Genomic DNA, 14,222 nt, shown 5'->3' on the forward strand with positions numbered 1-14,222 from the left:
TGTGTTGCATATCTAGGGAGAGCCCGGAGCTCCCAGAAGAATCGCAGTGCATTCGGTGCTCAGCATTATGGTCGCTTGATCTTTGAACTAAATTAATTAAGCACAATGAACACAATTGTTGTTGTTGGCCCGTCGCTGCTGTCAGCATCGAATGTATCCACCAGATACACAGTACAGTACAGTGCTAGCGGCAGCCACACACTGAAAGAAAGGAAATGCATTCAGCGTGTGGCCAATATTCTTGGGGTGTTCGTTTCGATTACCCTGGAAGGGACAATGGGGAACAGTAAGTACATATGTATGTATTTTTGATAATATACTATAAGAAATTATTTATTGTACATTCTTTTCTGCATAATCCAAGGGATTTTTTTTTTTTTTTTGGTTGTTATTTTGGTGTCCAAAAGTCTAAGATAATTTGTATCTCAAACACAAAACTCCTTCAAAACTTATTAAAGAGGAAAACTTTTAATATTTCTGCACAAAAGCTGCAGATGTTCTTTACTCTTTGGCTTTATTTCTACTTTTTGAGAAGTTTATGCAAATTTTGAAATCATAATTATACCAAAATTCTTCATTGCAATTGCACCACCAAACATTCCTTAACACCACATAAATGGTAATAGTTTCGGTATTTATAGGGTATAGGGTATAGGGTATAGGGTATTTAGCTAACGCTACGCTTGGGGGGATGTTTTCTTAAGAACATACTTTTTTCGCTTTCAATTTCCGTTGTTTCTTCTTTTTGTCTGTTTATGGTTGTGTTTTTCTGCGGGTCTCTGCCGAAAGGGTGGCATATCCCTGTCCCGTGTCCAGTGCCCCAGGCCCAAGGCCCAGACTCGCGTCTGTGGCGGCGTGCAGCATTATGTTTTTGTCTCGGTAATGAGTTGGCAGCGCAGTCGTCATCAGCAGAGACAGCAAACTCCATTGCGACTGCGACTGCGACTGCAACTGCGACGCTGCATGATGGTTCTATATGTGTTGGTGAGCTATCCCCTTCCTCTCATTATTATTGCTGTTCTGCCACGTTCTTCTCCTTTTTGTACGCTTTCAAAGGGTATTACAATCTGGCTAAGTCCCAGCCCATTTGGGGTGCTAGTACGTGGCAGGATCGGATCTAGTTCCATAAGAAAAATCGTTTTAAAAACAAGTTTTCGTGAGAAAATATTAGTAGTTTCTGCAAATAATAGAACCAATCTTGGGGAATGGTTCCCAATGTTACATAAATTGGTTTAAAAGAATCGATATTGGAACAAATATTCCCATGGCTGCATTTCCGCTCAAACACGTCATAATTCTATCGATGCGGAGTCGGCGTTTTGGGTCGGCTACTGATCGGCTATTTTGCCTATTAGTCTATCCCTTTCACTCTATTGGGGACATAAGAAATATAATTAATACATGAAACACCTATGCGAAAAAGCCACGCTGAAAATGAGAACGAGATAGTCAGATCAGCGAGTAACGAGAGCAAAACGAACGAATGAATGAAAGCAAAAGCAAACTTTTCGGTTGCTATTGCTTTTAGGAGCAATAACCTGACTTCAGTCATCTATCAACTATTGGCTGTAAAGAAATGAAAACGAAAATATCTATATTTCCCTATATTTTTCTTCTATATTGTTCAATATTGTTTTTTCATGGCAACTATCGGTTAAAAATCAACTTAAATTAAGAGAACTCCTCCTAAACTCTGGCATAAGAATAGTAATATACATATTTGTTAGAGTATCAAATGTATCGTCATAAGCAGCCTGCAATCCCCTTTTATTTTTAATGAATTTTATTGAGCGCGACAGCAGCAAACAGATAGATCGAGTGGGACAGAAAGTCATAGAGGGTGAAGAAGTGATATCAAAGCGGGGAATGGGTGACCAGCAGCTTCATTTACGGCTTTTGTCAACGCCTCGAATTAAAATAAAGCCAGAGGAAGGGAGATAGTGAAAAAAAATAACCAAAATTAATTTATTTTTTTTATTGGCCCGATTGTTGTGTGTGACTCATACGATGTTTAACACTATTGATGGATGAAATTTAATACGGGGGAATTAGTACATAATGAAACTGGTTCCATCTACTTATGATAAATTAAACAATTTGTGGAGATTAAACGATGCAAATGAAATAATACTAATGGGTTCTACGACTATCAATTAGTAGCATATCATACCATGTCCCTTCATTAAAATCGAATTTCCTTACATATTTCTATGCGGAAAATCAATGAAGAGAATGATTTTTGTCGCTGCCAATGGGTTTCATTCAAAACAAAATCCAATCCAATTCCATTTTCTAACTATTGTGCATCCCATAGCTGAAACCCAATGAAAACCCGCCACTGAAACATTCGACTGCCACTCGTAGACTCATTTAAGATAAGATCAAATGGTTAAGAACGGGAGATAAAAAGCGAAAGATTTGGACAAATGTGAGAAACAAATGTGACACATGGGATGTGCACTGGATGAAATTGGAATTTGAATTGGAAGCGGAATACGAATACGAATACGAAAACGAATTGAAATGAGAATGTCAGCTCAAGTGTCAATCAGGCGCTGCATTAACAAAAGCAGAAAAACAAAAAAAATCAAATTAAAAGAGAAATTTCGTTGTTGTTTTTGGATGCCACCAGAAGAAGTGTGGGGGCAAATCCGAGCGAGAAAATGAAATGGATAAATAACCTCGATCCACAATGTATCTCCATATGTACATGCATGCATGCATGTGTGTATGTGTGCATTAGAGATGGTCACGGGAAGGCTTTTCCCGACGCACGAAAATGCATATTCCAGCAAAGGAATAGTGGAAAATTCTTTCTTATAGCCTCTTTACCATCGATATCGGAATAGATGCGTCTTGAGTATAGCTTATTTGCATTATTAGCAACAAACTCTATAAAGAACTGGCCCTGATTTGTTGCAATTCTTTTTCGTTCCTTGGGAGTTCTTCCTCACAACATGAATACAATCGTTGCTCTCCTCCCATATATTCAGCAGTGTCTTCACAAAAATGATTCATTTCGTTGAAAGCGTTTCTTTTCAGGAATATACATATGCTATGCTATACATAGCTATTCTGCTCTTTATTTTTTTAGTGGTGATAAATGCATCAAATGCAAAAATAATCGAATACTACCCCACCAAAAAAGCACGCCTCATGTCCATCTCTAGGCCGTTGCCAGTATTGACTGATGACGAAATTGCTTTACCCCGTCAGTCAACGAACCAAATGATAAACTCTCCTGCTCTCTATCTTTCCCTGCCATTCCGCCACTCTCCACAGAGCACTTTCGCAGTGCAATTTGTTTCTGTTTTCCTTTGTCTCTGCTTCTGCTCTTCCCTAAACGCGTGCGCAGCTTTGCCAGCGATTAGTCTCATCAAAAAGAAGTCGAACGAGAAGCCCAAGACAGAGGCGAAGACGAAGACGAAGCCGAAGACTGTGAGTAGGAAATAGGCACAAAACAGAATGCAAAACACGCAATGTCAAAACAGAACACGAGCAAAAATCATGTGCAATGCATTTCAGATGTTGTAACAGTGCACATCATAAGGAGAGTGGCTCTAATGGAACCGCTTTTGCAATCCCAAGTAAATCCAAATTTTTTTATTACAAATAATCTCAATAGTCTCATTCGTCCATAGGTCTTCGGCGCTCTGGGTGTTCTACAGAATTGTTGGAGTATTACCCCACTGTTGTAAAAAGTTTTTTCCCAAACCTCAAAATAGCAACTATATTGCTCTGTAAATTCGCATCAAAAGACTCGCAATTGGCACACGATCGTAAATTTGATGCGCAAGTTTGAAACATAAATCTATACAGACCAGTTTAATACCTATTTATGTATCCTTATAAGTATTTTTAATACGAACGCAAGCGGCACTCGACCATGCATATGGCAGAGCAGCAACAGGGGAAGATCTCTCCTATATAAACATCATCAATTCCTCTCATTAAACCAGATACTCAAATAGCTTTTAGGAGTATATTAAATTTTTGGTCAAAGTGGATGTGTGTAATACCCAGAAGGAAGCGTTTCCGACCCCACAAAGTACATACATATATATTATTGATCCGTCTGTTTGTCCGTCCGTTTTGTTTAACGCATAGTTCTCAGAGAAAAAAGGACCAAGATCAACCAAATTTTGTGAAAAGGCTGAATTAAGTTTGTTACAAAATTTTGCCACGCCGCCTTCCGTACCCACAAAGGACGAAAATCTGTGGCACCCACAACTTTGAAGAAACGAGAAAATCAAGAACCTGTCCTAGAAAATGATCTAGAAATAGGGTAGATTGCCGGCTTAGATAGGATCACTTTTAGAGCCCGAAGGAAATTGCAGTGGCTACTCACAGACTCTTCCTGGTGCAGTGTGCACCATCTGGCATAGGGAAGCGAGATGGCAAAACATATACTGACTGAGTATCGACCCTAACCATTTGATTGATGGATCTGATGGTTTGATTGATGGTTCGGACAAGTAAAAATATTTGAAGGCCAATATAACTAATTGGGACTTACCCTCATTGTGGACTGGCGGCTGTTGGAGCTGAGATCCAGCATGGAGCTGGCCCTCAGCCTGGCTGCGCTCTGGTCCTGACACTCGATGCACTTCCCTGCGATATTTTCCGTTGTTAGTGTTATCGATGGTGTCGTGGATGTTGTGGATGTCGATGTCGATGGCGATATCGATGGCGATTTTGTTACATTAGTTAAAGTCGCTGTGAGGCTGTTGTTGTTGTCCATTTGCAATCTCTCGTTGTTGTTTGTGTTGTTTGAATTGTTGGTGTTGTTGTAGTTTATGTTGTTACTGGATGTATTCTTGGCGTTGGCATAGAACACCTGCGATATGCTCCGAAAGATGGTGCGATAGCCCCTCTTTGGTTCTGCATCGCCGGCCATGATTGAAGAATACCACGATTATGAGTATATAAACCGAAAACGAATAAAAACTTTGGCGCGATTCTCTCTTCTTCTCGCATTTATGGATCAGTACTTTTTTTTGGATGTCTGGCAAACGAAAAAGAAACGAAAGCAAAGTAAAGACAACGTCTGACACGAGCAACACCTTCTAATCAGACTTCTTATCGCTGATAAGCCTCTCAAGACCCCGACTGCTCTGCGTGGGTGATGCAGGCGCATGGGCATGGGCAGGAGCAGGGGCAGGGGCAGGGGCGGGGAGCCCTCCGGTCTAGTTTAGTTCGGGCACAAATCAATAGCACAGAAAGCAAGAAGCATAATTATACACAAAATCGGATTCGGACACGGATCGTACCCCTACTCGGACCTTCTATCGAGCACAAGACGACGACGACGACCAACTAAAACGCTCTGCCCCGCGGAGCGCTACTAAGCGCCAGCACCGACACCGACACCGACACCGACACCGTCGTCGGCGTCGACCGCGTCGCGTCGCTGTCGTAATCGGTTTTCTTGTTATAGTACTGTATTTTTTCTATTTACTTTTTGTTTATGACTTGTTGTTGTTGTTGTTGCTGCTGCTCTTGTAGAGCGCTTCTAGGCGCACAGTGGGTGTGGTGCCATTTGTTTAGGGGAACTTTACACCCTTCCAGTTCATTTCGGAGGAAAGCTTTAGGAAAGCTTGATAATTTCGGAAATAGTTCTTTGGGTTTCATATTGGTTTAGTTTTTCTAAAATCTTTTGCTGAAATGCCAATAAAAACCGTCAAACCAATGACCTAAGATATTCAAAATAGATCAACTAATTTTTGGGCATTTTCCACCTTTCTCCGATGTAAGAGTCTTGTTAATGATCCACAAGTTAACAACGTTTCTCTATCAAATTTGGGATTTAATATACTTTAATTTAATTGAAACTTTTTACATATATCCTGATCACCGAAAATATTAGCGCATAAAAATACGAACTCAAAACAAAATCCTGCTTTGCTGGAAAACCCAGATACAGCTTGTCTAGAATTATACATTTGTAGATAGTTTTAGATATTTCCACATTTAATTTTTTACTCATAATATTACAGATCATTGAATTGTGACTATAATTATAGTCTTGTGGCTGGGCTTGTCCATTTTCAGGATAAGCATGCCACTCGCCACGGGTCCCCTCCCACCAACGTTAGCTATAATTAGAGTCCCAAGTCTTTAAAATCTGAATAACATAAACAGGTAGGTTTAGCATTTTGATTGGCCCACTCTTAGCAGAAAACTCTCCGTCTTTTTTCAATATCTCTCCCTCTGCAGAGCTTTCTTCCGATGATGGCCCGCATTCAAATCGGTTGACAATGTAAATTTATTGAAAACCTGAAACCAGATGGCCATCACAATACCCGATTTCTGGATGGCGGCTCAATTAGCATGAGTGAGAGAACAATAGTGACGAAAATTGAACAAAAGGCGGGGAGACTTTCGGGAGTCTATTGTCGCAGATCCGATCGCCAGCAAAACCTTTATCAATCACAGAGACAGACTTTCACCGAAATAAAAACAAAATAAAAATAACCACTTTGTTAGCATACTCGTATGTACATATGCAGATGATGCAATTGCCCATCGACTGGTAGCCACTGTGCGGTTAATGTTTTACACTTTGCGGGGTGGTGGTGCTGGTTATCAATGCCTACGGTTGTTGCCACCGTCATATCGGTTGAGAGTGTGTGAAGTATTTCCCCTATGTACGATAGTACCGTACCATTCCATATACACACTTGAACCTACACTTGTGTGTGTGCATACGTAGGTGGGTTGATGTTTGCCATTCTGCAGGCGGCCGTCGGCTGGGTGGGAGCCCCAATTACTGGCGTATTACTCACTGGCTGACTGCCACTGCAACTGATAGTAGTACAACAATTACTGGCTACATATTTAGTCCCTTATTGCTGGTGTTGTTGGTGGTGCTACTGCTGCCACTGCCATTGCTAGTGCCACTCGTACTGCCACAGCCACGGGGTTCTGTTTGCTGGTTACTGGCTACTGAGTATTGGAGCTGGCAGATGCGCTCATTGCAATTTCGAAATGGCAATCGTCACGTACGCGCCTTAATTAAATGCCGTTGCGTTTGCAAATCGAATAACAAAATCCGAGGCGACAACAAAATACAACAGAAAAAAACAACTCAATTATCAATATTCCAACTGAGGTATACCCGAAACTCGGGGTTTGAGTTCCACAAAAGACTCCAACGCCAAGAGATGCCAATAAAGCATATGCCCATATCCAAACAAAATGATTTTCCATAGATCGATGGATAATTGTGCTAAAAGTTTGGTCACTCCCACTATTACAGACGATCGGATCTACAGAAGGGCATGCCTCGCGATCGATCTTATATGTACATATGTATATATTGTTGATGGGGTTACAGTTACACCTACACAATACGCTAATACGTTATATGCTTATGCTTGTGTGTATGTAGCCTCTGTAATCGCCGATTACCGGGTACAACAAAGGCTTGACGCAACGCACAACAAGTCAACGAAGGCCCCACCGAACCGAACCGAACCGAACCGAACTCAAAATCTACTCAACGCAATGCGACGCGACGGTTTCCCGGTTGACACACGACTAAACCAACTAACTGGCCAAGTGGCATACAAAATTTAAAAAAAAATAAATAAAATCCAAAAAAGAGCACAACAAAAAAGAAAAAGAGTCCAAAATCAAAACCGAAAACCCCAAAACAAAACAAAACAAAACAACAAAAGTAGAAAACAATACAAAAATAGGAATAGGAGGAATAGGAATAGATGTAACCCAAAGCTGAAGAAACACCGGCCGCACCTCTGCCCGCTGGCCCCACGTCTCTGGCTCTGTCTCTGCCGCTAGCCCAGCCCCCAGGCCGACGATCCAAGGTATATTAAGTGGGAAGGTAAGACAGCTACCAGCTCAATGCATACCTACTGTTTTCTGCATTTTGCGAAGCTATAGGTAGGTCACCTTCTTTTGAATATACCTTTCGATGAGGAGCTACAGCGGTATAGCGTCAGCATTAGCGTCGACAGCGGCAGCCCCCGCAAACGCCAACAGCGAAATGACAAGCGGAAAGGGAGAGACCCCAAAGAGAGAGAGCGAGAGTGAGCGAGGAGAGCGTGCCGACTGTCTACTACCCCGCCCTGCCCTATGCGCACTATATGCTTCAGCGAGATCATATCAAGGCAATGTGCGTGTGCTGATATGCCCGACGAAGACATTGTGCAGGGTGCCTATAAAATGCCACACGAATGAGTTTTGAATAATATTTACATTTATTCACATGAGTGTGTTCGGGAGTTAGTGAGTGATTCCATGCGTATGTGTGTGTGTGTGTGTGTGTGATTGCGAGTGTTAGTGAGTAAATTTCATAGCAAAGGCGGCCAAAAACGCGAGCGAGTTGCGTTGTTAACGCGCGCAAAACAATGCCGAAACGCTGATTAGTGGAGCAGCAGTGCAGGGGGGCTGGGCGGAGGGGGATCGTCTCAACAAAATATAAATGACGAAATTATAGCAGCAACTAGTTATAAACAATGCACATTAAATGCCAGAAGCAGCCAAAGCCAACAAAAGAAATAATCCAAGCCCAGAAAAAACAATCATTTCGCATGTCGCATGACTCCAGAAGCCACTTGCAAAATAAGCAAGAAACCGAAGGCTGTTGCTATTCGGCTAACGAAACTCGTATATGTATACCCTTTCAGATCGATCATATCATATCTATGGTGTGGTATTATAATACATATGTACATAAATCCTATTTGGATAAAGTTTGTCTGTTTTTCCATCTAATGTATAATTCTGAACTGATCCAATTTCCATCCAACTATACAATATTTGTACTCTACTTGTATTTCTGCTTCCTTATTTGTATCTTCTGAAAATCATAGTACCCTTTTGGAAGTGCATAACACGCCAGAGAAACGCTCCGAAGACGATGAAGCAGAAGGTATGGATGGTATAACAGGTTGACTTGTGTGAAAGGTACATAAATCAAACGATCATTTACATACTCGTATATATGCACATATATGGGAACCGGTGATGAATCTTTGTTTATTTCTGTAACATTTTTCTGAGTTTTAGATGGGATTTTCAACTCTTTAGGCCCTTCTATGAATTGAATTCCTAATGAATGTAAATTATCAGAATATTAGATGCCAGAGCTGATCGTAGAGATCGGACTCACAAAAAATGTATGACAGGCAAAAGCAAAATAAAAATATTCACAAATATCAGAATTTTCAATCGAATCAAGTTGAGAATATTTAGAAAAATGACGAACACAAATAAGAAAAGCAGCGCCGGCATTGGCGGCACTGGGTGCCCTGCTGCCCCCTCGAAACAGCCCAGACAGCAGTCCAAGGACTCCCAGGACTATAGTTCTTTCAAAACAGTGCTCTTCTACTGCATGCTGACCGTGTGCCTGCCTGTGGTCACATTCTTTCTGTTGAGGGCCGTCGTTCTGGATGGCTTCTTCGAGATGAGCAAGCTGAAGGTTGACATTTTCTCGGCGGTGGGCGCCGTGGTGTCCTTACACATGGCACTGGGACTGTACATCTACCGTGCCACCTGTGAGGTGCCCGTCATCAAGGCATCGAAGGTGGACTAAGCTTCACCAAGGACTGTTTACCATTTCCATTCCATATCTGTCGTCTAGTGTTTTGTGCCTATAATTGTGCATTAAACAACATCGAGTGTCTTCGAGAAAATATATTAAATATATATATATATTAAAAAATTACAATTAGGTAGGACGCTGCCTAGAGAAGGCATTATATTATGCCTCCTGCAGGATGCTGAGCGAGGAGGAGGTGCGCAGCTCGCACAGCTCCTGCATGAGATCCCCGAAGAGAACTGGATTCACGTTCACACTGACCTTCATCAGGAGAAACCAATCCCCGATGGTGAGGTCGCGAAGGGCCCGCTGCACATGTCGTTTGGTCATGAAGGACAGCTGGCTGCGGATCATCTTCTCGCGCAGACTCTTGATGGACAGCATGGCCAGCCGGAAGAGGATATTCACGCCGGATATGATGGCTATCAGGAGGAACCAGCACCAGAGGAATACGAAGATCTTCTCGTTCAGTATGTTGAGGGGCAGGATGCACAGATTGTCCATAACTTTGACCGTCCCACTGGGCCCATACTTGAGCACCTCGCATTTGGAGATTTTTGGGAAAACTGTCGAGGACACTCGATTCCAGTGATCCCAATCGTAAAAGGGAAGGGTGGCCATGGCCTTCAGATATTTCGCCCAAAAGCCATTGAGAAAAACATCCAGAAAAATGATGTTCACGACCTGTTGCATGTTGGGGGGTGGTTGTTGTTGAATGTGTTGCAGGTTGCAGGTTGCTGGTTGCCGGTTGCAGCCAAAAGATCACTACTCACACTGATCAGACAGTTGAGGACCTCGCAGAAGACATATTTGGCCATGTAGCAGAAGTGCAGATCCTCGTGGTCGGTGGTGAAGTACTTGACCAATAGCCGGCGCCTGGTGTTGTAGGTCTCATCGGAGAGCAGGGCACCGCCCACCTGCGAGCAGAGCTGCTTCAGCCGCTGGCCCTCCCACACCTTCCACAGGCACGAGGGAAAGTAGAAGATGAGCGACTGGAAGAGCAGCAGAATGATGACCCACTGGTAGTAGCGGAGGTACTCGCGCTCCGACACGCCACTCCACTCGGGACCCACACCCTCGGCTATGAAAGCGGCCCTGGCATAGGCCTCGTCGTCGTCCACCAAGGGGCGCAGGTCCGAGCGGGATCTGGGATGCTTGGCCCGCCACTTGGCGTACGAATTGCTGGGAGCCGGCGCTTGCTTGGGTGCTTGTGTGCCGCTTGATGCATTGTCCAGCTTGAGGATGTAGGTGCCCATGGTCCAGCAGTAGGACTGCACGTACTCAATGTTTCTCTCCTCGCTTAGGCATTGAATGGGATCCCCGAAGTACTGACGCGCGGACAGCAGCAAGGAGCAGGTTATTAGGATGACAACCGTGCACTTGGAGTGGATTGTGAAGACGGCATCGTAGATGCGGATCGACTTGAATTGTAGATATTTTGACAAGGGCTTCACCGCCGAATACATTTCTTCTGCCTCGGGGAAGAGTTCCTCGAGGACCGCTTCCAATTCTTAATGTGCGCACCAGCTTTGTCATTCACTTTGCATCTGCCACTTCGCGGCACCGCTCGGTCTTGATAATTATTTTCCAGGCGTTGCAGGGACTCGCTGGCAAACCGATTATGGTTGCAAATTTACAGCATGAATTGTCGCTTATTGACATTTTCTTCAGTGCCTTCTGTGTTTCATAGACAAATGTCATTCCCTTGAATCAGAGTTGCATGCCGTGTTCCTATCGATTAATAGTCTGCTATTTTATCTTTTTTTTATGTGAAATTCAAGGCTCGTTCCAGCTCCATTAGTAACAGAAAGGCACAAAGTAAGATGGCGTTTTCTTATGCTTTTTTCTCTTTTCTTTCCCACATTGGACATCATGAAACTCATAAGCAGAGCAATTTTATTGGTTTCAGCCTAAGAGTATGCACCACTTTTTGGATTTGTAGAATGCATGTATGAAATGTAAAATCGTCGTGAGGTGCCGCCACGGAGACATGTAGTTGAAATGTAAAAAATAAAGAATTTAAAAGTCGCGAATTTTCTTTGGTTTTGTTGAGCAAAAGCCATTCAGATCGGTAGAGTTGAATCCCAAAGACCCTTCCAAACCCTGTCAGTCGATCGTTCTTGTTACTATACATTTTAATTAGTTTTTCTCAACTTTTGTGCTTGTTTTAATAGATTACTATGAGAATTCCCCAACATTACTCATAGTCATCATAACACTACACAGTAAACCCTTGTATTTCTGGATATGATTCACATTGTCGGTTTATTTGATCGGTTTTCAGCTCTAACTTATATTTCTATATTTCTCATCAGTCACTGCAGAGCTCTTCAGCCTTGGCCTCTCTCTGGGTCAGCACTTTCGTCCAATGGAGTGTGGTGGGGGGCTTGGGGGTCCATTTCGTGTTGCCAGTCAGTCCAGGTTCAGGAATCCAATTATCGAAGGTATCTGCAAGTAGGTAAAGCGCACACAACACAGCTAATTATCATAAATCAAATAAATTTATTTTCATTTTTGGGCTGACCTTTCAGCCACCAACCTTAAAGAAACAAAAAAAAAACATAAGAAATAATATACCACAAAATAAGCAGCACAGCACAAAAAATCAAGAAGAAAAAAACAATCGGTCGTCTAAAACTAATTGGTGCATGGAATAATTAGCAGAAATAACTTAAAGCAATTCGAATAGAGTATACACTAAATTGGGGATTGCTGTTTCTTTCACCAGATCGGAACAGTTTTACCTACACTTAAATTCGTTTTTCTCTTTGGGATCCCAAGGAAAATAATTTAATTTTTCACAACTCTTTGGGGGAACATTTTCCTTACATTTTCTAATTTGAAGCTCAAAATACAAAATCTCCAAGATTTTGAAGCATCATCTATCCCCAAGCAAACCAATTTGCAATTAAGCAAGTATTCAAAAACCATTTGACACCTCCAACTTTAAGATCGACTCGAGGCATCGTTAAACATAAGAGACGAGACGAGACGAGAAGAGAAGAGAGACTTACCTCATCGGATCGTCACAAGGCATGAGTAAAGTACAGTACAGCAGAAGAAGAGACAGAAACAAAGAAGACAACCATTAAGTGGTGTTCCCTGAACTTGACCTCCAATGGCATTCAGTGTGACCGACCGACAACGCGAGTGCGAAGCACAAGTCTCGACGAACACGTCACGATCTGTGGATACGTGGATCCGTGGAGCACCAAATTGAGCGTTAAGAGCTCTTTGCTTGGCTTCCTTTTTGTACGATAATTTCAATAGTTATTAATTTGTTTGGCCTGATGAGTGGGCATATTTTATTGTTTGTTGTTTTTCTGTTGAAAGGTTTAAACTTCAGTTTGGGGTGCAAAAAGTATGCGGAAGTTTTCGTAGTATCTTTTAGATACTTGTTGGCTTCTGGGTTCTTAAAGCTTGACGGCTTTTGCTGTTATTCTGACTAGCAATTTTCCAGATTTCTTTTCCCATTCCCATCCCCCATCGTCATCGTTCCACAACGCTGGGCGCAATAATAATTAAGATACTAGAGCGCAAAGGCACCGATACGAGTACCAGCAGATACTCGCTGTTGTGGCTCTGGCAGGGAGTCGATAGAGCTTTGTCATGATGTTCTTTAACCAGTTAACGTGTCCGAGCCACGTAAGTACGAGTAATTGTATCTGGTGGATACATTTAAGAGGCAACTGCGGCTAAGCAGCCTGTCTTTGTGGCTTGTGGCAGCAAGTCAGCCCAAAAACAATGGTTTATTATTTATGCCAGAGGCGGCCTGGCCCCTTAGGCTCCGCTCCTGCATATGGTCGGCATATTTTCTACTCTGGTCAAAACGTTTTGGGCCACAGTTGGCCAAAGATTGCCACATCAGTTGCCAGATGTGGACCAAACTTTTGGGCGAAGCCAAAAGATCTTAGACAATCGCTGGACAATCGCTGGACAATCGCTGGACAATCGCTTATTCAAAGAACCCAATTAACCCCAAGAAAAACCTTAAACTAACCAGAGGTGTTTATACTCCAATTATGGTTCTAGATTGCTTCCAGCTCATGATATCATACAGTAGCCATACCCCCAACAATTTGTTGGCCAAGATTTTCATTTAAAATTCAGTTCGCGACTGATCAATCAGCCTTCCCCCCACAGCGAGTGAGAGGAGAGGGGCATTCACCTTGACTAACTATCGTTTGACGCCCGAAATGCATTCACAGTTCAGTTACACCGATCGAACTCCAGCCGAAACATATACTTATATTTGCATGGGTACATATGTACAATTATGGGAACGGATGTCGGATGCTGTAATCGAAGTCAAACGAGAAAATCGGGGCCAAAACCCTTTTGGCGACTGGTTTGTGAAGCAGCTTCTGCTTCTGCTTCCGCATTAGCCATACGAGTCGAGTATTTGTTTGATTTATAATTCTTTTGTTTCCAAATCCAAGATGAAATATGTTGTCTATGGCCTCATGCCAGCCTTGACCGTGCCCCAGCCACAGTTCCAGCCCCAGCATTTAATTAGCAAAGCGGGCAAATCAATGTTAACTTCATTTAGTTTATTTATCTGTTGTTTGTTTTGCTCTGAACAGAATGCTCTGCATGTTTCGATTAGCGAATTTGCGCTAAATAGACGAAGCCCACTGTAATTAAGAAAAGTGTGGAATGG

At 42.6% G+C, this 14,222-nt stretch overlaps 3 protein-coding genes across 3 annotated transcripts; 1 reads left to right on the forward strand and 2 right to left on the reverse strand.

Annotated features, from left to right (window-relative positions):
- Positions 1-1,060: 1,060 nt before the first annotated feature.
- On the reverse strand, positions 1,061-7,538 carry LOC113566699 (putative uncharacterized protein DDB_G0279653). The gene is made up of 3 exons (XM_026993480.1): positions 7,347-7,538; positions 4,517-5,005; positions 1,061-1,117 (listed from the first exon to the last, which is right to left on the reverse strand). The coding sequence occupies exons 2-3, from the start codon at positions 4,895-4,897 to the stop codon at positions 1,061-1,063; spliced, it is 438 nt and encodes a 145-aa protein (XP_026849281.1). The 5' UTR covers positions 4,898-5,005; positions 7,347-7,538.
- A 1,682-nt stretch (positions 7,539-9,220) lies between these two features.
- On the forward strand, positions 9,221-9,631 carry LOC6597474 (vacuolar ATPase assembly integral membrane protein VMA21 homolog). Its single transcript, XM_002022604.2, has one exon. The coding sequence runs from the start codon at positions 9,221-9,223 to the stop codon at positions 9,554-9,556; it is 336 nt and encodes a 111-aa protein (XP_002022640.1). The 3' UTR covers positions 9,557-9,631.
- Positions 9,632-9,703: 72 nt separating this feature from the next.
- On the reverse strand, positions 9,704-11,163 carry LOC6597493 (innexin inx5). Its single transcript, XM_002022605.2, has 2 exons — positions 10,336-11,163; positions 9,704-10,246 (listed from the first exon to the last, which is right to left on the reverse strand). The coding sequence occupies exons 1-2, from the start codon at positions 11,026-11,028 to the stop codon at positions 9,725-9,727; spliced, it is 1,215 nt and encodes a 404-aa protein (XP_002022641.2). The 5' UTR covers positions 11,029-11,163; the 3' UTR covers positions 9,704-9,724.
- Positions 11,164-14,222: the final 3,059 nt, after the last annotated feature.

The sequence above is a fragment of the Drosophila persimilis genome, unplaced genomic scaffold (assembly GCF_003286085.1).
Source record: "Drosophila persimilis strain 14011-0111.01,24,50 unplaced genomic scaffold, DperRS2 tig00000841-arrow-arrow-pilon, whole genome shotgun sequence".
NCBI lineage: Eukaryota > Metazoa > Arthropoda > Insecta > Diptera > Drosophilidae > Drosophila > Drosophila persimilis.